At 44.4% G+C, this 21436-nt stretch overlaps 1 protein-coding gene across 5 annotated transcripts in view; it reads left to right on the top strand.

Annotated features, from left to right (window-relative positions):
• DBF4 (DBF4 zinc finger) overlaps window positions 1-20572 on the top strand; it is a 42790-nt gene extending 22218 nt beyond the window's left edge. For 4 of the 5 annotated variants that reach the window (XM_053262053.1, XM_053262054.1, XM_053262055.1 and 1 more), the window contains exons 11-13: window positions 13410-13524; window positions 17686-17810; window positions 19394-20572. In XM_053262053.1, coding sequence (XP_053118028.1) covers window positions 13410-13524; window positions 17686-17810; window positions 19394-20447 — 1294 coding nt within the window. In that variant the 3' untranslated portion in view covers window positions 20448-20572. Of the gene's footprint in view, window positions 1-13409; window positions 13525-17685; window positions 17811-18386; window positions 18498-19393 lie in introns of all 5 variants that reach the window. The other variant, XR_008309898.1, reaches the window with a different exon arrangement.
• The last annotated feature ends 864 nt before the right edge of the window (window positions 20573-21436 follow it).

Raw genomic sequence — 21436 nt, 5'->3', positions numbered from 1 at the left:
GATGCAAAAAACTCATTCAGTTTTTCTGCAATCTCCTTATCCTCTTCAAAAAATCCTTTCACATCCTCATCATCTAAAGGTCCAACCCCCTCCCTGGCAGGTTTTCTGCTTCTGAAATATTTAAAGACATTTTTGTTATTCTCCTTGACACTTCTAGCTATATGCTCCTCATACTTCCTTTTTGGATCCCTTATTGTTTCCTTGCATTTCTTTTGCCAGAGTTTAATCAATTTAAATATTTGGATGCGGTTTTCCAGCAAAACGGTGGAAAATCTGTGCATGTTAAAATGGTTTCTGAGACGGCAAGACGTAGCAGAGTAGCTATTCAGAGATTTTACCGTGCTCAGGATGGTGGTTTTATTCCTGCAGCCTTAAAACTGTATTCAACTAAAGTAATACCTCAACTTTTGTACAGCATTCAGTTAGGCCCTTACAATAATTTTGCTGCTTTAGAGAGCATACAGACAGGTTTTTTGAGAGTCCTTTTTGGCACACTGAGATGTACCGCCAATATAGTTATACACACGGAGGCTGGCCTACTAAGGGTAGAGGCACTGGCCTGGCTTAAAATAATTTATTATTGGCTAAAAATACATCTGCAACCAGTAGGGCTAATTCCTATGTTTCTCTTGGTGGATCCACAGCCGGCCTGGTGTTTAACAGTGATCAACACACTTTTTTCTATGGGATTATCCCCGGAGCTGTTATTGGAATCGAATTTAGTGAGTGCTAAAAGAGTAGTCTGCCAGAGATTAGAAGACATTGAGATTCAAAATGATTGGGCTTGTTTGCCCGAGTTTTATAAAGTTATAAAGACCAGGGTTGGTCTTTCTCCTGCTTCCTGTCAGTGCAACATCACTTTAAGTAGGTTTCGCTGGGCTCTTTTGAGAGCTAGATTCAATGCTCTTCCATCTGCTTTATTGTTTGGGATATTTCATCATTTTCCCCTGGAGGCCCAACTGTGTCATTGTGATTCCGATGAAGTCGAAAGAGTAGCTCATATTTTATTATATTGTAAATTTTATCGGGAATTCAGACATCGTCTAATTTTTCCTATGTTGTCCAGATTGCCAGGCCAAACCGATGATCATTTAGTGAAGTTTTTGCTTTCAGATAGTCTCTTCTGTCTCTAATACAGTAGCAAAGTTTTGTTATATTGCCTTTAGAGTGCGCACTTCCCTGACTGTTATGAAGGGAAGTTAAATTGTGTATGTGTTGTATTCTTGCTATGTTTTTGGTCAATGACTGTAAATAATAAACTGAACTGAACTGTTCCTTCCTGTTCTTTTTATTTGGGCAGGACTTCCATTTTATGAAGGAAGTCTTCTTCCCTTTTATATCTTCCCTGACTCTGCTTGTTAGCCATGCTGGTGTCCTCCTGAATTAGGTGGTACCTGTCCTCCACTTTGGTATACATTTCAAATGAGCTTCTGTCATTGTGGTTTTTAATAAAACTTCCATGCTTTCTGGAGTGATTTGACCCTCCTGACTTAACCTTCCAGCTTCCTTTTTACCTGTCCCCACACATTTTAGAAGCTTCCTCTTCTGAAGTCCAACACATCTGTGTTAGACTTCCTTGGCAATGCTCCACTCGCATATAAGCTGAATTGGATCACACTGTGGTCACTGTTCCCCAATGGTTCTGCAACTCTGACGTCTCACATGAGGTCCTGAGCACCATGCAGGATTAAGTCCAAGGTCACCTTCTTTCTGTTTGGTTCCATGACCAATTGTTCTAAGGCACATTTGTTTAGTATGTCTAGAAATTTGGCCACTCTGTCAATACCCATAGGTGAATTTGCCGAGTCTATGTGAGGGTAATTGAAGTCACCCATTATCTTAATTGAAGTCACATCTGTCTCTTTCAAACCTCTCTGATTTGCTTCTCCAACTCCATGTCACTTTCAGCGTTTTGATCCAGATGTCCCCAGATCTGGATCGTGATCCGTTGCATTCATAAAGAATGGGTTCTGCGCCTGCGCAGGGACCTCGCGGACCGACTGACTAGCTACTCGCAACGCCTCCAACCGCCCTGCACGTGATCGTGTCCATACTTTAATAGGCGGTTGGGGCGTGTCTTCCTCAGTTTCTTTTAGACCGCCATTGCGTCTAAACCTCAGATCGATTGCTCCTCGGTATATTAATAGTTTTTCACGGTACAACGACTGGAACGGATTCGGAACTACGTTTGGCTTTGACCTTTGGACTGTTTTGGACTACGTTTTTTGGATATCCCTTAAGAATTTTGTAAATTGGAACATTATTATTGGCCGTGAGACGCTGAGTGCTATGGCGTCGAAAGCGGCGGTTAAAACAACTTTCAAGCGCTGCACTAACTGCAGAGCAAAATTACCATCAACGGATACACATGATGCCTGCCTGCTTTGTCTTGGTGAGCAACATAACCCGATGAACTGCAAGATTTGTTGCTCTTTCTCTAAACAAACTTTGAAAAATCGGGCATTGCGTTTGCGGGCGGCACTGTACGAGGACGCACTTAGACCCCCGACGCCGAGGCCGGGCTCGGGGCCCTCGACATCGATGTCGGTAACGAGCGTTACGATACCGTCGACTTCGATTCCTCCTGTTGTGGACTCTGCCTCATCGCAGTCTAAAGCCACTATGGAAGAGGAGTTTAAAAGGCCCGGGAGTGTGGAGAAGAAGAGGCGCAAACACAAAAAGGCGCGATATTCCTCCACAGACGAAGAGGGCGCTTCCTCGCCACCGAGGAAGAGATCCAAAAAGACACGAGTCCGTAGTAGGACTCCTTCGCCGACGGGTTTACAGACCGAGGCGGAAGATTGGGATACTACTTTAAAGGTGACTCCGTCTCCATGGGTGCAACAAAGTTCCCCGTCATCGGAAGGTTCGCCATCGACATCGAGGTCGGCGTCGAGATCGACGTCGAGGCACGAGCACGCGTCGGCATCGAAAGCTCGACATCGAAGAGAATCTAGAGATCGGGCATTACCGGCGTCGACTTCGCCATCGACATCGATGGACCCGCTGCTGTCGGCGTCGACGGGGTTCGACTCGATACCGAAGGTGTCGGAGTTCCAAGCCTCGTCTACACAGATTGCGGGAGTTCAGGTTCCAGAACAATGTACTGCTTCAACACCGAGTGTTTTCCAGACTGGAGACCGACACCGGCTGGTGGCGGACTTAACTCCTGCAAGAACCCCAATTCACTCTCCGGAGTCCCCCAGGGTGACTTATCATTCGGAGGACTATATGGACTTTGGTGAGGGAGTCATGCAGGAACAAACTGTTGTGCAGAAAACTCGGACTCCATTGTTGGCCTTATTGGATTCTAGTGAAGGCACGCCTTCCGGGTCGACCTTTCATGGGTTTACCTACGACCAGCTGAGTGGGACAGCAGTGCCTAAGACTCCGTCTGCGTCTCCAGGGCGACCCTCCGTGCATACTCCAGAGACTACTCGACTCATTTCAGCAGCCACGAGTCCCATTCGACAGCTCATGACTCCTTTGGTGGAACATCATAATCTGCCGAAGCCGATACCTATTCGGGCACGAACGGCAGATGCATCAACGGCCACGTCTCTTCCTGTGGGCCGCATCACACATGCTTGTGGTTTCCGCCACAACCCCGAAGTGTTTTTTCCACCAGATTATGCGGAATACAAAATTTGGAAGGCGCAGCAGTCGCTTCGTGAAGATCCACTGCCACAGCGGCAGCGCCCATTGGAGGCCAGGTTGCTGCAAAATAACCCGTCCTTGCCACACCGCTCAGAATCCATACGTCCCCAGGTGTCGTTGCAAGGGGCACCTTCTAACCTTGTCCCTGCTACGCAGTGTGTTTCATCACATGAGACTGGAAGCAGTAGGAACAGCGACTCAGACACATCATATTTGTCAGACACTGAGGCAAGCACCATGCACGAGCCCAGAGAGCCTGACCCTCCAGAGGAGGTTGCGCCGGGTACCTCGATCTCTCCCTCAGAGGAACTGAAAGCGTACCATGCGCAACTACGTGAGATGGCGGAAGCTTTGGGCCTGGAAATTCAGCTATCAGTCTTAGATCTGAAAGATCCTGTGTATAATATGATGGCAAAAGCTAAGGTCACTCACCCTGTGTCGCTACCAATGATTCCGGCAATTACGAAGGCGGCACAGTCGGCATGGACTGTTTTGAGGACTTCAACGCCCACTTCGAGAAAGTTGGAGAGTTTGTATAGGGTGCAAGAAGTTGATAACACTTACCTGGTGAGGCACCCAGACCCGAACTCTTTAGTGGTGGAGTGTGCATCGTCAAAGGGTGCACAACGCCATACTACCCCTGCTGATAAAGAGGGGAGAAAGCTTGATGTCCTGGGACGTAGAGTTTATTCTACATCCAGTTTAGCAGTGAAAATCGCTAATTATGCTGCATGTATGACACGATATGCGCACCATCTGTGGGACACTTTTTTCCAGGACTCGTCCACGTTGTCGGCAGATGATTTACAAAAGGCTCTAGCACAGACCTATGAAAAGTCTACGGTGGTGACCAGGCAGTTGCTGAGCACGTACAAGCATTTAGCGGAGACGGAATCGCGGGCAATGGCAACAGCTATTACTTTGCGGCGTCACGCGTGGCTGAGGTCTACTAACTTACAGCCAGAAATGAAAGATAAAATTGAGTATTTGCCCTTTGATGGGAAAGGGCTATTTGCAGACTCTACGGATGACACCATGGAATCCTGGAAAAAGATGAAGGTCACGGCAAAAACGTTCATGACATCCACTTCTTCAGCTAGTCAGCAGTCTCGTAGTCGCCCCTACGGAAGACAGCAAAATAGGTATTCTAATAAACAGGATCGAAGAGACTACAGGAGACAAAACAAGCCTTATCAAAGGAATAGGCCCTATTATCAGAAACCTAAAGGCCAGAGGGCTGCTAAAGACCAATCAAAGCAGTCTCTTTGAAGTGAAGGTCCATCCACTGCAACACCGCACATCGACACCAACTACAATATCAAAGGCCTCCCACACCAGCCTCGCATTAGCCAGAGTACCCGAGGCTCCCGAGAACAGCCTCGCGTTAGCCAATGTATCCATCAAATTGGCACGCCACGCCAATGCGTGGCACAACATAACATCAGATCAGTGGGTGCTGAAAATTATAACTTATGGCTATGCAATAGAGTTCAAGAATTTGCCACCTTTCCAGGGTGTGAAATACACCAGGTCAACACTGGCACTTCAGGACGAAGTGCAGGTACTGCTGGAGAAACGAGCAATAATGCGTGTGCCGTGGATGGACAGACTGAGGGGGTTTTACTCCAGATATTTTCAGATCCCCAAGAAGGATGGGGGAATAAGGGCAATAATGGATTTAAGAGAGCTGAACTGTTATATAGAGACGAGGAAGTTCAGAATGGTCACTTTACAGGGCATTCTGCATCTCTTACTAAAAGAAGAATGGGCAATCACCTTGGATTTGAAGGATGCCTATTTTCACATAGGGATTCGCGAGAATCACAGAAGGTTCCTTCGTTTCACAGTAGGCGATACAGCGTACCAGTACACAGTTTTGCCATTCGGGCTCTCAACAGCCCCGCGTGTGTTCACAAAGGTGATGGCAACAGTCGTAGCGTTCTTAAGAACAGAGGGCCTAAGGCTGTACCCTTACCTCGACGACTGGCTTATGGTGAGCGCAGACAGAGAAGGGTTACTTTCTCAGACACGATTGGTCTTGCAGCTGCTTCAACAGTTTGGAATCAATGTGAATTGGAAGAAATCCAAATTAGACCCCCAAAGGCAAGTGAACTTTATAGGCTCGATACTGGATTTGGCGAAGAAGCGGGCTTTTCTGCCGGAGTCACGGTACGAACAGATAAGGGATTTAGTGCTTCTGTTCGAGAAGTTGCCACGTCAACCAGCGGAGGCCGTCCAGAGGCTTCTGGGGCTAATGGCATCCTGCAACTCTACTGTAGCTTACACCCGTCTAAATATGCGCGACCTTCAGTTGTGGTACCTCCGCAAATTCCGTCCGAATGTGGACAACCAGAAAAAGATGTTACTCATCCCTGTCAGTGTCCTGAGGTCACTACGGTGGTGGATTCAACGAGACAATCTACTCTCAGGAAGGGAGTTCCGACCCTGGACACCATCCCTTTGGGTGACAACGGACGCCTCCCTATGGGGTTGGGGAGCACATTGTGGTCATTGTCAAGTACAGGGTCGGTGGACTCCACAGCAAAAACTGAAGCACATAAATTATCTGGAGCTTTTAGCGGTGTTTTTGGCGTTGAAGGCTTTCCGCCCCCAGTTGCAGGGAAGGGTTGTACAAGTGAACCTAGACAACACAACCGCCATAGCTTACCTCAACAAACAAGGTGGAACGGTGTCCCGAACCCTGTGTCATTTGAGCCAGCGTCTGTGGACCTGGTGTATTGCGAACTCCATACGCCCTATGGCGTTGCACATCAAAGGGGAGGACAATGTTCAGGCAGACATGCTGAGCAGATCGTTTCAGCTGAACCAGCAGCACGAATGGGAATTGAGCGAGTGTTACCTTCGGCCGCTGTTCAAGAAGTGGGGTACGCCTCAAATAGATTTGTTTGCCACTGCTGCGAACAAAAAATGTCAGAGTTATTGCTCTCGTGCAGGACATGGCAAACACTCACTGGGAGATGCGTTCCAGCTTCTCTGGAGGGAGGGCCTATATTACCTGTTCCCCCCACAACCGCTGGTCCCCAGGGTATTAGCGCAAATTCTCAGAGACGAGACGCAGGGGGTTCTGGTGGCTCCATGGTGGCCCAGACAACCGTGGTTCGCTCTTCTGCTGAAGCTGTCGAAGGGCCGGTATCACCAATTTCCCGTTTACCCGGACTTGCTAAGTCGAGAAAGGGGGATGATCTTACACCCACAACTACACACGCTGAAGCTGACAGCGTGGCTGATAGGTTAATGAAAAGGATCCTACTTAATAGTAGGAGGCTTTCAACTCGGCGTAATTACAATAGTAAATGGAAGAGATTTCGCAGCTATGCGGGAAGGAAAGGATTCTTCCCTAAACGGGCGACTATCATGCAGGTGTTGCTGTATATGACGACCTTGAAAATGTCCGGCTTGGCAAACTCGTCACTTCGGGTGCACCTGGCGGCTATATCTGCCGGGCATGGTGGCTGGGATGGAAAGACTGTGTTTTCACACCCCAAGATTAAGAAATTCCTAAAAGGGGTTAATAACATGTACCCACCTGTTCGGCGTCCCGTTCAGCAATGGAACTTAACTTTAGTTTTGAATGCATTGACGGAAGCACCGTTTGAACCTTTGGGGGCTGCGCCCTTGTGCATGCTGACTTTAAAGACTGTATTCTTAATAGCAATGACGTCAGCACGTAGGGTGGGTGAATTGGCTGCGATACGGGCTGATCGGCCCTACACCCAAATTTACCCAGGGAAAGTAGTGATGCGCCTGGATCCTAGGTTCAGGCCCAAAATAGTGTCGGAGTTTCATATCAATGAGGATATCGTGCTTCCCGTGTTCTTCCAAAGCCCACAGACGCAGTTGGAAATCAAGATGCATACGCTAGATGTAAGGCGTTCCTTGCTGTATTATCTGCACGCCACTAGGTCCATAAGGAGAACGAACAAGTTGTTTGTACTTTACCGTGGCAAGCCTAAGGGCTTATCAGTGACGCGTCAGCGGCTCGCGCAGTGGATTGTACGTGCCGTGCGGCTGGCATATAATGCTCAGGGTGTGACACCCCCAAGTTCTATTAAAGCGCATTCGACGAGGGCTTATGCAGCATCAGCAGCAAATTTGGCAGGTGTGCCACTGCCGGAGATCTGTAGGGCAGCCACATGGGCCTCATGTCATCCTTTTGTGAAGCATTATGCTTTGGACATACGGCAAGCGAAAGATGCAGAGTTTGGTCGGAGTATCCTGAAGAGGGTGCTGCCTTGATGACCCGCCGCCAAAGCGGGAAGCTGGCTAATCACCCATTCTTTATGAATGCAACGGATCACGATCCAGATAAACAGGTTGCTTACCTGTAACAGATGATCTGGAGGTGATCCGTTGTATTCATAATACCCACCCAGCCTCCCCGCAACATCAAGGCGGTGAAATTGAAGTTTCAAGAAGGATCGTCAGTATGCACGACGGTGTCTGGCGGTCTGCAGAAACTGAGGAAGACACGCCCCAACCGCCTGTTAAAGTATGGACACGATCACGTGCAGGGCGGTTGGAGGCGTCGCGAGGAGCTAGTCAGTCGGTCCGCGAGGTCCCTGCGCAGGCGCAGAACCCATTCTTTATGAATACAACGGATCACCTCCAGATCATCTGTTACAGGTAAGCAACCTGTTTTTACCTTGATGGGAAGAGAGCTGGTCTTGTGGTAGCAAGCATGTCCCCTTAAGCTAAGCAGGATCCACCCTGGTTGCATACGAAAGGTAGACTAGAAGTGTGAGCTCTGTAAGGTGTTCCCCTTAGGGGATGGAGCTGCTCTGGGAAGAGCATCTAGGTTCCAAGTTCCTTTCCTGGCACCTCCAAGATAGGGCTGAGAGAGATTCCTGCCTGCAACCTTGGAGAAGCTGCTGCCAGTCTGTGTAGACAATACTGAGCGAGATGGACCTATAGTCTGACTCAGTATATCACAGCTTCCTATGTACATATTTCCCTAGCACATTCTTAATAACGCATTTCCTTTCAGTCCTCATATTGCTACCCATAATGATTCTATGGAGGACTCTGGTCTTCCTAGGTTTTCTAGCTTGTTGGATTCTATACTTTCTTTAATATACAATGCTGTTCCAGCCCCAATCTGCCCCTCCCTGTCCTTTCTGTAGAGTTTGTATCCAGGAATAACAGTGTCTCGCTGGTTTTCACTATTCCACCAGATTTCCGTTGTGCTCACTATATCTATGTTTTCATTAGCAACCAAGCACTCCAGCTCGTCCATCTTGGTTCGGAGGCTTCTGGCATTGGTATATAAACACCTGTGTTGAGTCTCTTACCTGGTGTTGGGGTATGTGCTATCTCTTACTGTCACTTGACCTTTTTGTCCAGCTGTCATGTGTCTCCATCTGCCCTACTCCTGCTTTGTCCCCTTTTGGTTTATCTGACATGTTTGCAGCCTTGCACCTTAGATGATTTTGATGGCCGAACCAGATCCCACCCAGTTCCTGTCGGCAATCCCCCCAGGTGTCATGTTAAAGGCTGCTCTGCAATCTTTTTTTATTTTAAGCGCCAGCAGTCTGGTTCCATCTTGGTTCAAGTGGAGTCCTTCCCATTTTATTTTACTTGAGGATGTGTACCTACTCTTTTGTCAAGGTCCAAAGTTGCCACATTAGAGAGAGTACTAGTTCTGAAGAATGTACTCTAGCTTGACTATGTATATTTTTATGTTACAACCCTTATGTGCACCCACACAGCATCCCATATCAAAATGAAAAGGTGAGATTACAATGTAGATTTTACTTCCTCAAAAATAAATGAGGGAACTGTTAAAAGCTGATACTTTATGCAGTTACAGACACTCCCCGAGTTACAAAGATCCATTTTACAAACATCTGGACATACATACAAAGCTCCATAAGGAGGTCCCCAACTTACAAATGCCAAGCTGTACATACAAACAAGCCATCACTCTTTGTAACTAGGTGTGTTCCAAGTTATGAACATCCGGCTTACAAACAAACTTTATAACACAATCCATTGGTCAGTTGGGGACTTCCTGTATTCTCCTGTTAGCAGCTTTGCCCAGATGTTAACTGGGGGCTTATTTTAAATAATCAGATCTTCAGCTTTAATAAAAAAGGACCACTATAAGTTTAGTGCTTGGTCTGATATGAGCTCCCTAGCACTAGACTTCCCATATGGGTATCTGTTAGCATGGCTGTATTGTCTGTTTCAGCTTGATTGGTTCATGAAAATGGTGTGGTGAGTGTCGTCTTTGGCTCTTCATATTAGTGTGGTTTTTCTGTGTATTACATGGAATTACACTCTCCTGATATGTATAGTAAAGGTGTACTGGACATTGCAGCCATGGAGATAAGTTTGTTCCCATTGCTGGAGGCTTCCTGTGTAGCAAATAAAATGTAATAGGGTCCTTAGTCCCCAAGATACCTTGATGACTAAAAATGTGCTTTTGCTCCTAGAAAGAGCAGTTGTTGTTGCTTCTGTGGAAGCTGACTCTTGTGCTGTTAGCTGACAGATGGTGCTAGAGACTAATTTTCCATGTCTACTGTCCATTTTTCTATTTAGAAACTAACTTATTACTATTAATAGTCTTTGCAAAATGGTAGAAATTTTTTGTTTGCATCATTATTGCAATTATGTGATTTAATTTTGTTCTTCTGCTTGAATAGTGAGCAGAACAGAAGGATGAATAGGAAATTATTCCATCACTTGAATAGTGACTCGTGTTGCTATGTGTTTAACAGTGACATTTTTAGTTAGCCTTGATTGATATGTGTGTGTGTTGCCATTGTACCCAACTCAGTGTGGCATCAAATCCATGAGCAAACTGATTTATTGGCTCATGCATAAAACATGGTGATTGGCTGTTTCTTGTTACTATGTGGGCAGAAGATTTTGTAGCTCAAAATTTACTGTGCTGCTCTACTTCTGACATATATACCCATACTGGGGAGGGATAGGATTTCTTCCAATTCACCTGTACTGGTGGTGCACAAAGATAGCTTGGACCAGTGTTCCCGTTAACAAGGAATCCCAGATGTTGTTCACTATAACTCCCAGTATCCCCAGCTGCAATGGTCTTTGGCTGGGGATTATGGGAGTTGTAGTCAGCAACATCTGGGAATCCCTTTTAGAGGGAACACAGCCTTGGACCACTTTCCTGGCTGTCCTTGAACTTGGAGATCACCACTATATTGTGTCTGTGTAAGTGTATTTATTTGCATTATTTAGATCCCACCTTTCAAAGGACGTCCAAGGTGTCTAACAGTATAAAATATTAAAAATATCAAACTTATTTTAAAAAATCACAGCCAAGAAATATAGGGTAGCAGATTTAGTAAACAACCAGATATCCAGGACATATTAAAAACAATCTATATGTCAAATGCCTGTCTAAAATGAAATATCTTCACCTAACAGAGAGCCAATAATAAAGGATTATACAAGGGATGCATCTCGTCTTTCAATAGACAGTGAAGCAGAGTATTTAGTATTTACCAATAAATGTTGCTGTGCTCGTGACTTTCCATTGCCCAGTGGGAGCTTTCCTGCAGTGTGTGGGTTTGTGGCCGACAGGCATACGTGCAGCCATCCAACACACAGAGGCAACAAAGTTGTTCACTTCTAGTGTGGTGCAGGCTATAGGCAAGGCCTGCAGTAGCAGCAGTGTTTTTGTGGAATCTCCATCTATGTCCTTCCAAGTCTCTTGTCCTTTTCCAGAGTACATGACAGACAATAATGTACAGTTTTTCCAATATCCATCATGAAGATGCCATGAGGAAGAAAACATTGCACATTAATACAATATACTCTTCTCAATACTCACTTTTGGATTTCAAAATTACTAGTCTGCTCCTTATTCTGCTTTACCATAGAACTTATAAAAGTTACAACTTGAAAAATGGACTGTGGTTCTGTGCCCCCCACCCCAGCTCCCCTTGGCACTCTAAGACTCAGTTGGGCATGTTCCCCAGTCAATGGTGTTATCACATGACATAAAATTAGCCAATTTGACAGAGTAACAGACAGGTTGCTAGGCCCTTGATGATAACCTGGCTTATCCCATCATAGTATGGGCTAGTTCAGACAAGCCAGAACTGGTGCCACAGACTAACACTAAAACTTGGTTTGTTTGGGTCCTGCCCTTCCATGAAGTGCCCAGATTATTTACCAGCTTGCTTTGTCCTGTCTTCCTGGTGGCAAGGTATCATCTCTTGAGTGATCCAATTAAAGAACAGATATGGACTCAACACAAACTCATTTGGAAATGCAGACGCTACTATCAGTCCCCTCCTCCTTCCACAGACACTGACCGAACACGGTTAATTGTTTCCTACTTACTCAATCTGTTAGGAAGCAACACTCAGTAGGGAAGCTGAGAGACATTAGAGACTAGAAATGAGAGGGAACCTAGAAAGGGCAGTTCTACTATGCAGTGAGAGTCTGAAGAAATGAGCCAGAAGGAAGGACAAGATTAACTACAAATCAGTGATCTGGATTTAAATGGCAGGAGAGGCTAGGCAAAAGTGAACATTTTTAGAAGGCAGAAGAAAGGTAACCCGGCAGTAATTGTGTATACCTGAGCAAAGGGTAGTCAGACTGACAGAACACATAGAAATAGGAGAGTTATGGGGTTGGAAGAGGGATGATCCATCTGCATATGTTTGTACTTTTTGGGAAGTGGTCTTTAAATGTCTACTAAAAAGCCCCTGACTTTAAAACAAAAGGTAATTCAGCAACATTTGTTTCTAGCCAGAATGGAAAGATTATCTACTTAAGAAGTTACTAGGCAGCCTAAGGGAGGTTTCAAACTACCAGTGTGAGACTTGAGGCCTACAACAGCCATGTTTTTCAGCTGCTCTGGGCTAGCATCTCTGAGAGGCAGCTCTTGGAGGAAAGAGTAAAAGAAATAAACTAGTTTAATCTGACAATGGGTTCATATTTCTACATTGAACTAAGATTAAGTTTAATTTAGGTACGTGAGCCAACTAGGGTTCAGATCTTGGTTAGATGGCCATAAATTTATATAAATTGCATAAATACTGCTTTTCATTAAAATCTCAAAGCGGTTTACAATTTAACTAAAAAATGCATAATTAAAATACAAGAGGTGCAGGTGATCTCAAATTAAAATACATAATACAAAAGTACAGGTAATATAAATATAAAAATAACAGCTATATAAAAATTTAAAGATCAAAACCAGCACCTTGAATTTGACCTGGAAACAAACTGGTAGCCAGTGTAGCTCTTTCAGAGTAGGTATAATATGATCCTAATGGGCAGTTCTGGATACAATCCTAGTTGCTGCATTTTGCACTAGCTGTAATTTCAGAATATTCTTCAAAGGCAGCCAAAGGAGAACGTGTTACAGTAAACCAGCTGCGACATGACTAGGGTGTGGGTAACTGTGGCCAGTTCTGCTTTCTTGAGAAAGGGGCGCAGCTGATGCACTAATTGAAGCTGTGCAAAAGCACCTCTAGCTACTACCTCTACTTTAGCGTCCCAAAGCAGAGCTGGATCCATCAGTACTCCCAACCTGTGCACTTACTCTTTCAAGGGGAGTAAAATCCCATCCGGAACTTGTTGGATCCCTTCATCCCAATTGGCTTTCCTACTGACCTAAATAAACTGTTGGTGCCATGGCATGGGTTCACATGATAAAGTATCCTAGGTTAGAAATAAACTGAGGTTCTGTGTTACATCTGAACCAGCCCTATGTGTAATTAAGAGATTTTTGTGCTCTCTTGTCTGAACAGAATTTCGGCAAACAATGACAAAGAAAGAGCCTTTCCAGTTCAAGTTCCTGCAAAGCATAAGAAGAGAAAAGGCTATTGTGAATGTTGTATGAAGAAGTATGACGATCTCCAAGCTGTAGGTTTAATGCATATGAATAACTGCAATTTCTGTATCATGGATATACCTACATTTTAACACATTTGTTTGCATCACTCGCTTTTCTAAAAGAAAAGTTCTTCCAAGATCGTTCTTCGTAATTAGACTCTTTATAGAAGTAGTTTACTGTAATAATTTATTTAAGCAACCAAGGATTGTAATCATTTGTGTAGTGAACTAAATTCAGTTTTGAGGGAGACTGAAAAGTCATTTGAAAATTCTGATATTCAAATATAGGTTTATAATATATTAAAGTTTGGGGAACTGTTATTAGCTTTTCAGTGAAGAGTTTTTGAGGACATGCTTTCTTAAACTGTTGCCAGTATGGAAAAAATTGGTGCAAGAACAAAACTTCTGTTTTTGTCCATCTCAAAATATAGAGTGTTTGTGTCATTCTGCATACCTAGATGGCACATGACCAAGCTATATATACAGCAGTCTCATGGAAAGCTGATCTACCACATTATCAACTTTGGCTACCTTTCCCCTGCAGAAGGGATGGGCAACACAATTGTGGGTGCTAAAGTAAGAATGGCCAGTGTCTGTATACTTGGCGGTCCCACCATCTCCATTCTGCCACGTGAGGTGTCCACCTTACCAGCAGTGTTCCCTCTAACAAGGATTCCCAGATGTTGTTGACTGCAACTCCCATAATCCCCAAGCAAAAGCCATTGCCGACTGCTTACTAGTCTTATTTGGAGGGCCAGTTCTAGTTGTATCTCTATGCATGTGGTATCATGTAGCAATTATTTATTTATTTAAAATATTTATATACCCCGCCCCTCTAGTACACTACTGCTTGGAGCAGCTCACAGCATTAATAAAACAGATACAATGCAGAATAAGACTGATAAAGTTAAACAAATTAAATTAAAATACCAGGCTCAAACCGCATCTAAAATAACATTTTTATTTTTAAAAAGTTTCAAATTAGAAGTTATTTTAAAAGCTAAAAGTTAAGAATTATAAAAGCTAAAGAACCTACCAGATTATAAACTGCAGATAAAACATTTAAAAGCCTCTTTTTAAAGATGTGTTTTTAGTTGTGTTTTAACAACACTGAGGGAGGGAGCATGGCTGAGCTCTTCGGGGAGGTGTTCCAAAGCCAGAGGACCACAACCGAAAAGGCTCTGTGTAATCCCAGTCAACTGGATCTCTGTTAGTGGCAGGACCATGAGTAGAGCCTGAGATGACGCATGGAGGGCCCTGGCAGGTTCGTATGGGTGAATGTGGTCTGACAGGTACCATGGCCCCAGCCGTGTAGAGCTTTAAAACTCAAGACCAGTATCTTGGATCTAGCCTGGAAGCAGACTGGTAACCAATAAAGCTTCTGCAGGATGGGTGTGACACTCATGAAGTTACTTGTGGCCATGAGTATTCTTGCAGCAGCATTCTGGACCAGCTGACACTTCTGAAATGTCTTCAAGGGCAGCCTCATTACAGAGCACATTACAGTAGTCCAATCTGGATGTTACCAAAGCATGAGTGACTGAGGTCAGGTCCGACTTCCCAAGTAGCATTGCAGCTGGTGTACCAGCCATAGCTGGTAAAAATAACCACTGCACACCTCCGCCACCTGAGCCTTCAAAGACAGAGTCTGGTCCAGAAACACCCCCAAGCTGCGGACTTTGTCCTTCAGAGGGCTTGTGACCCTGTCCAAGACAAGATTTACCTTATTACTTGGATGATCAGTTTTACCAACCCAGAGCACTTTCATCTTACCTGGATTAAGTTTCAGCTTGTTTGCCCCCATCCATTCCAGAATAGCCTCCAAACCCCAGTTCAGAACACCCACTACTTCCCTAGTGTCTGCTGATTTAAAGGATAGGTAGAGCTGGGTGTCATCAGCATATTGATGGCACCACTGCCACACCCATGGATGATCTCTCCCAGAGGTTTCATGTAGATGTTAAACAGCATAGGGGACAGAATAGATCTCTGTGACACCCCATATGCCAAAGGCCAAGGGGTAGAGCAGGCACACACACCCCCAGCACTACTTTCTGAGTACAAACCCCCCCCCCCCCCATTTAGGAGAGGAACCATCCAGTATAACAAGACCAGATGGTGAATTGGTAACATCCAGTTCTGGTGCCGCAGAAACTTTAGCATCCAAGTCAGAGCAGACATGAATGATTTTATCCACAAAATGTAACACAAATTGGTCACAGTAGGCTGCTGAGGGTTCTGTTTAATGGTTTTTGGTTCTGTTTGATGTTTTCATATAGAAGGCCCCAAACCACTCAAAAAAGCTCTGCTGGACAACATTGAGCAGACACAATGGTGGCAGAAAAGTAGGATTTTGTCACTGCCAGAGAATAGGCCCTAATATGGGCTCTAGCCTGTGTGCAGTCACATTCATTCTGAGTTTTCCACCAGTGATGCTCAAACTGTCAACCAGCCTGCTTCATTGTCCGCAACTCACCTGTATACCAGGGAGTCGCTTGGACTTAGTGGGTCAGGAGAAGGTGCCCAGGCCTCTCAGTTGCCCAGCCCATCTCCATACCAGAAGGAGACCAGGGCATCAACAGGATCGACCACTCACAAGGCAGGAAAATCCCCAGAGCTATTAATCTATTAGGATCCATAAGCCTCAGAGGTTGGACCATCCTAACTGGTCTCCTACCCCTGCAGATGTGTACTGGGTCCACCCTCAGACTAGTCTTCACCAGATAGTGATCTGTCCATGACAATGGTATTAAGGCCTGCATGGAACACCTTTGTCCACCATTGACCCAAAGACCAAGTCAAGCATATGGCCTGCCAAATGTGTGGGACCTGAAATGGCTGAGACAAGCCCGTGGTCGTCATAGTAAACATGAAAACCTGAGCTTGTACCTGACAAGGTGGCCTCAGCATAAATGTTAAAGTCCCCCAAAACTAACAGCATTGGGGTCCTCAACGCCACATCAAAGACCACCTCTGTCAATTCAGGCAGGGAGTGTTAGACAGCGGGGTGGGTGGTATACCAACAGAATCCCAGCTTTGTCTCGCAATCCAATCACTGCATGTAGTCACTTGAACTGGTCAGAATGACAGATGATGCATCTGGTGAGGGGGGTGGTCTCTTGATGAACTAGAGCAACCCCACCCACGCTGTCTTGGCTGATGCTGCACCTGGAAACCTGGTTGGCATACCTGGAAGAGATTTACATCTCTTCCCCCTCCATCCACCCAACCAGGTCAGTGTGCTCATCCAGGATAACCTCCTGGGTGGCTGTGGTGTTTGCAGTTATGGACCTGGTATTTAATAGCACCAACTACAGGCAAGGTGGGCTGCTGGGAGAGTTACTGGGGTCTCCTTGGATAGATGGGAGAAGGACCGGGATGCGTGATGGCTTTAATATAGCCAGTGCACCTTCCCCTCACTTGGCATGTCCTCCCACTGCCATATCGCCCTCTGCCAAGGACCACCTCCATTGAGAGGGCATCCTCCAAAGTAACACAATCCCCCAGGCACATACTATGAAGAGCAACACCTTATTAGTGATGACATAAAAACTTCCTCCAATAATAGCTTCAGAGCTAGAGAATATATTATCACAGGCACTTTAAATACAAATATGCACCTTTACATACAAAATCCAAATGAAAGATGACACATTAAAGCAGGGTTTCTCAACGTGTGGGTCCCCAGATGTTATTGGACTTCAACTCCCAAAATCCCCAGCTCCAGTGGCCTTTGGCTGGGAATTATGGGAATTGAAGTCCAATTACATCTGGGGACCCACACGTTGAGAATCCCTGCATTAAAGTATGGAATCTGCTTCTTACAAACAGAAAAATTGTGTAGTCCCTGATGGCTCTTGGTCTCTGATGGCTCTACCATTGGTTGTTTCCATTGTCAGTGGGTCACCAGTTGGCAATCCTTCTGCTAAAGCAGGTATTCTCAACGTTGGGTCTCCAGATGTTTTGGATGTCAGCTCTCATAATCCCCAACTAAAGGCCTGGGGCTGGGGTTTATGGGATTTGAACTCCAGTAACATCTAGAGTCCCAACGTTGAGAATCCCTGTGCTAAAGGATCAGATGTGATTTTTTAAAATAGTATCAGATTTCCTTGTTAAGAAAAGAATACTGTACATGTTTTGTATATTAATGTGATTGTTATATTGTTGGCTTTTTGAAATTCTTAATTTTAGCATATAGAAACTGAACAACACCAACATTTTGCACAAAGTTCTCACTATCAAGTTGTAGATAACATCATCTCCAAGTTTCCTTGTGACTTTGTAGAGCTGAGAGAGAATACACCAAACATTAAAAGGTACAGTAAGTGATTTTCAGACTTCAGGTATTCCATTGCAGGTAAATAATTTTGGCAATTTTAGAAGAGATTCTCTTTTGGAAACAAAATTTGTTGATAAGTCCTTTGACATTCAGAGTTAAATATAACTTCATTTTCTATCACCAATGAATAAACACCACAAAACAGTTTTAAAGGGTCCAGTGTGGGGTTAACTGTTTCAAAATCTAAGCTATAACTTTTATCTCAGCATTGTGATTGCTATCTTTTAGATTCTGACTTGGTGTACCCTGATCTTTCCCCCCCCTGATGGCTGCGCTTCAAAGGTTGCTTCATAATTTACTACTACAGACATTCACAACTGTATTTTTTCTGAGCTGCCTTAGAGAAAGAATACAGGTTTTGACCAACTTCACAGTTCCAGTCTTGAAGAGCTCAGTAATATAATAAATCAACTTTATTTAATGAGACTTTCATGATTACTTCAACTGGTCCTATATTTTTAGGAAATAAGCACATTTACTAGACTATGGCTATGGCTACTTTGCAATGAATTACTTAATTGCTGGTTTCTCTCCTCTTGCCCACATCCTTCAGCCATTCCTATTTCTGCTTGACATGGTTGTCACTTTCCTAAGATCTGGAACCTCCAGGGACAGAGACAGCAGAGGTTGATCCCTGTACTTGGCTTCTGCCTGCAGTAGAAAGGCAAGCGCCAGGATTCATCTATGCATCTGCTTTTTCTGGGCACTCTGGTTGGAGGGCAGCTGATATGGGGAATCCATCTTACTGTCTGTCAGCTTGCCATGCTGCACATAAAGTGAACAGTGGTGGGGAATCTCTACCTAAAAGAGACTATGAGGAAGTGGAAGTAAAAAAGCTATGCCTGACTTCCTGTATGGCTCTTTGTTTACCCGCTGCTTTAAAGTGGAGTAGGCAAAAGAGAGATGGAGCAGTATATGTAGCCTGGTGAGGCAGAGGCTGGTTCTGGCTTCCTCTCGAGTCATGAATGCAGTTAACTCAGCACTACCTTTGTTAAACAAAGGACAGCTCTTAGTCAGTTATATGTGGCTTGGCTTATCCCTTTAAAGACAAAACGTGTGAGTGTGCATGCGCACGCATGCGTGTGCACCTGCACCAAATAGTTTAGAACATAGGAAGCTGCCTTATACAGAGTGAGACCATTGGTCCATCTAGCCCAGTATTGTGTACACAGACTGGCAGCGGCTTCTCCAAGGTTGTAGGCAGAAATCTCTCCCAGCCCTATCTTGGAGATAGCAATGGAGGGAACTTGGAACCTTCTGCATGCAAGCAGAATCTCCTAAGGGGAATATTTTACAGTGTTTGCATATAGTCTCCCATTCAAATGAAAACCAGGGTGGACCCTGCTTAGCAAAGGGGACAATTCATCCTTGCTACCACAAGACCAGCTCTCCTCCCTTTGTCACTTGACTGGTCACCAGGGTAGGGGAAACTTGTCCCAGGAAACTGAGTGGCAAACTGCAGGCTGAAGGAATATGTTTGCAGCTGGTTCATACATCTTATAATTGGTTTTATGTCTCCTCCTTTTTAAATCTTTACTCTTATTACTTCATCAATTTTAGGAGAAAATGTAGTGTTGGACAAATTGCTCCTCTCATTGGAACAAAAACCGATGAACTGAAAGAACGACTGAAGAAACAAGATATTCAGTTGAGGTGGTATTCTAGGAAAAGCATTACTGTGCAAACCCTGAAAGAGGGTCCTCACCACTTAGATGTGTATCCTTCATCAACACAAAAATATTCTCCTACCTCTGAACCTTTTCATTCTGAACGTTCTTTTCATTCCTACCACACCATCTGTTTCTCAGAAGCAGCAAGAAAAGTGAATGACAATACTGAAAATGGTAAAATCACAAAAGCTTCAAATTTAACAGAAATTGCTTTATCAACAAACTTGGTACAGCTACCTCCTCAGAAAGAAAGTAAAATGTGCTTGAAAAACTTGCCTGAAATTTATGAACATTGTGAGCCCATATCAAGACAGAATTTGCAAATTTTGTCATCAAACTTAAGCCCACTGCATACTCCAATTCAAGGTTCTGAGTTTAGTGAAAGGACTGACACATCAAAGCCAAAACGAAAATTGAACAATGTGGTCCTTCTGCCAGCAAAATATTTGAAGAAGTTAGATACTAATTCAGCAGTTGATAAAGATTTTGCTGACCTTGGTTTGGAGAGCAAATTTCCAAGAGAGCTTTCGGTCCTTCTACAGCCAGAACAGGCATGTCAGAGTCCATCTGCAACCAAAGATCCCATTGAATTGACAGAGAGCAGTATACAAAGTTCACCTTCAGTAAAACTCAACAGGAAAGTAATATATTCCATAGGACGAAATAAAAAAGCAAATCAGAAACAAAATGTGGAGTTATGCTTACAACAGACCGATAAACTACCTATTCCAGAAGAAACAAAAAATGTACAAAGCCCATCAACACAAGCACTATCTGAATTATTTCAGACGAGTGATGCAAATTCTGATTTTGGGGGGTTTTCAAGTATTCCAGAGAACAAAGATTCCAGTTTGATGAAAGATACTTGGGAAGATCAGCATACAGATGGTCTGTGGTCTTTGTTTTCTACTTCTGCCTCCTCGTCACCTTTTATTGGATTTTAATGCTACTTTATTTAAAACAATGAGTTTTGAATAAACGTGCAAACTAAAAGATTTTTGTGAAAAATTTGTTTTTATAATAAACTATATAGCGGTGATTCTTGAATTAAACCCTTATGTGCATGTTATTCCAAGTGTATGTATGTATATATATAAAATCCTTTGAACTTGTTTTGCCTTTCTAAGGCATTCTACCTGAAATGGAGTGATTGGACATTGTCTATCCATTAGAAACTTTTAGCATGAGAAATTCTTCTCACTACTATAGTATCTGGTGGTTTGGTCTTCTGAAAGAATAGAGGAATGAACCTGGATGGTGGAGTTGGGAGAGTTTAGTCTTCCCTAGCTGTGTCCACCTGGGTATTTAGTGCAGCATCAGCATAGGCTGGAGGGCCGGGGAGGAGGGGGTCTCTGTAACTTATAAAAGCTCTATTTTCCTCTCTAGGCCCCCAGTTCAAGTGAGTGCCAGTTCAGATTGTTTGTACCTGGTGTTGGGCTCTCTGGACAGAGTGGGGATTCTGTTGGTATACCGCCTAGCTTGCCACCCAGCTGTCTCCCTGCCTGAGCTCATGGAGGTGGTCTTGGATTTAGTGCTGAGAACTCCCATGATTGTTCTGGGTGACTTCAGCATCCGTGCTGAGGCTGCCTTGTCTGGGGTAGCTCGGGACTTCATGGTCACGATAACAACCATGGGGCTGTCCCAACATATTGGCTCAACACATAAATGGGGGCACACTCTGGATCTGATTTTTTTCGACTGGGCAGGAGGATGGAATCTCTTTTTAGATTGTGAGCCCTTTGGGGACAGGGAGACATTTATTTATTATTTCTCTGTAAACTGCCCTGAGTCATTTTTGGAAGGGCGGTTTAGAAATTGAATTAATAATACTAACACTAATAATAATAATAATGGCGATTTGAAAGTGGGGGATGTGTCGTCTGTGCCCTTGTCATGGTCAGATCACTTCCTTGTGAGGTTTAGAGTTTCAGCA

The sequence above is a fragment of the Hemicordylus capensis genome, chromosome 6 (assembly GCF_027244095.1).
Source record: "Hemicordylus capensis ecotype Gifberg chromosome 6, rHemCap1.1.pri, whole genome shotgun sequence".
NCBI lineage: Eukaryota > Metazoa > Chordata > Lepidosauria > Squamata > Cordylidae > Hemicordylus > Hemicordylus capensis.
Note: the sequence above shows the minus strand (reverse complement) of the source record. Positions and strands in the feature narration are given on the sequence as shown.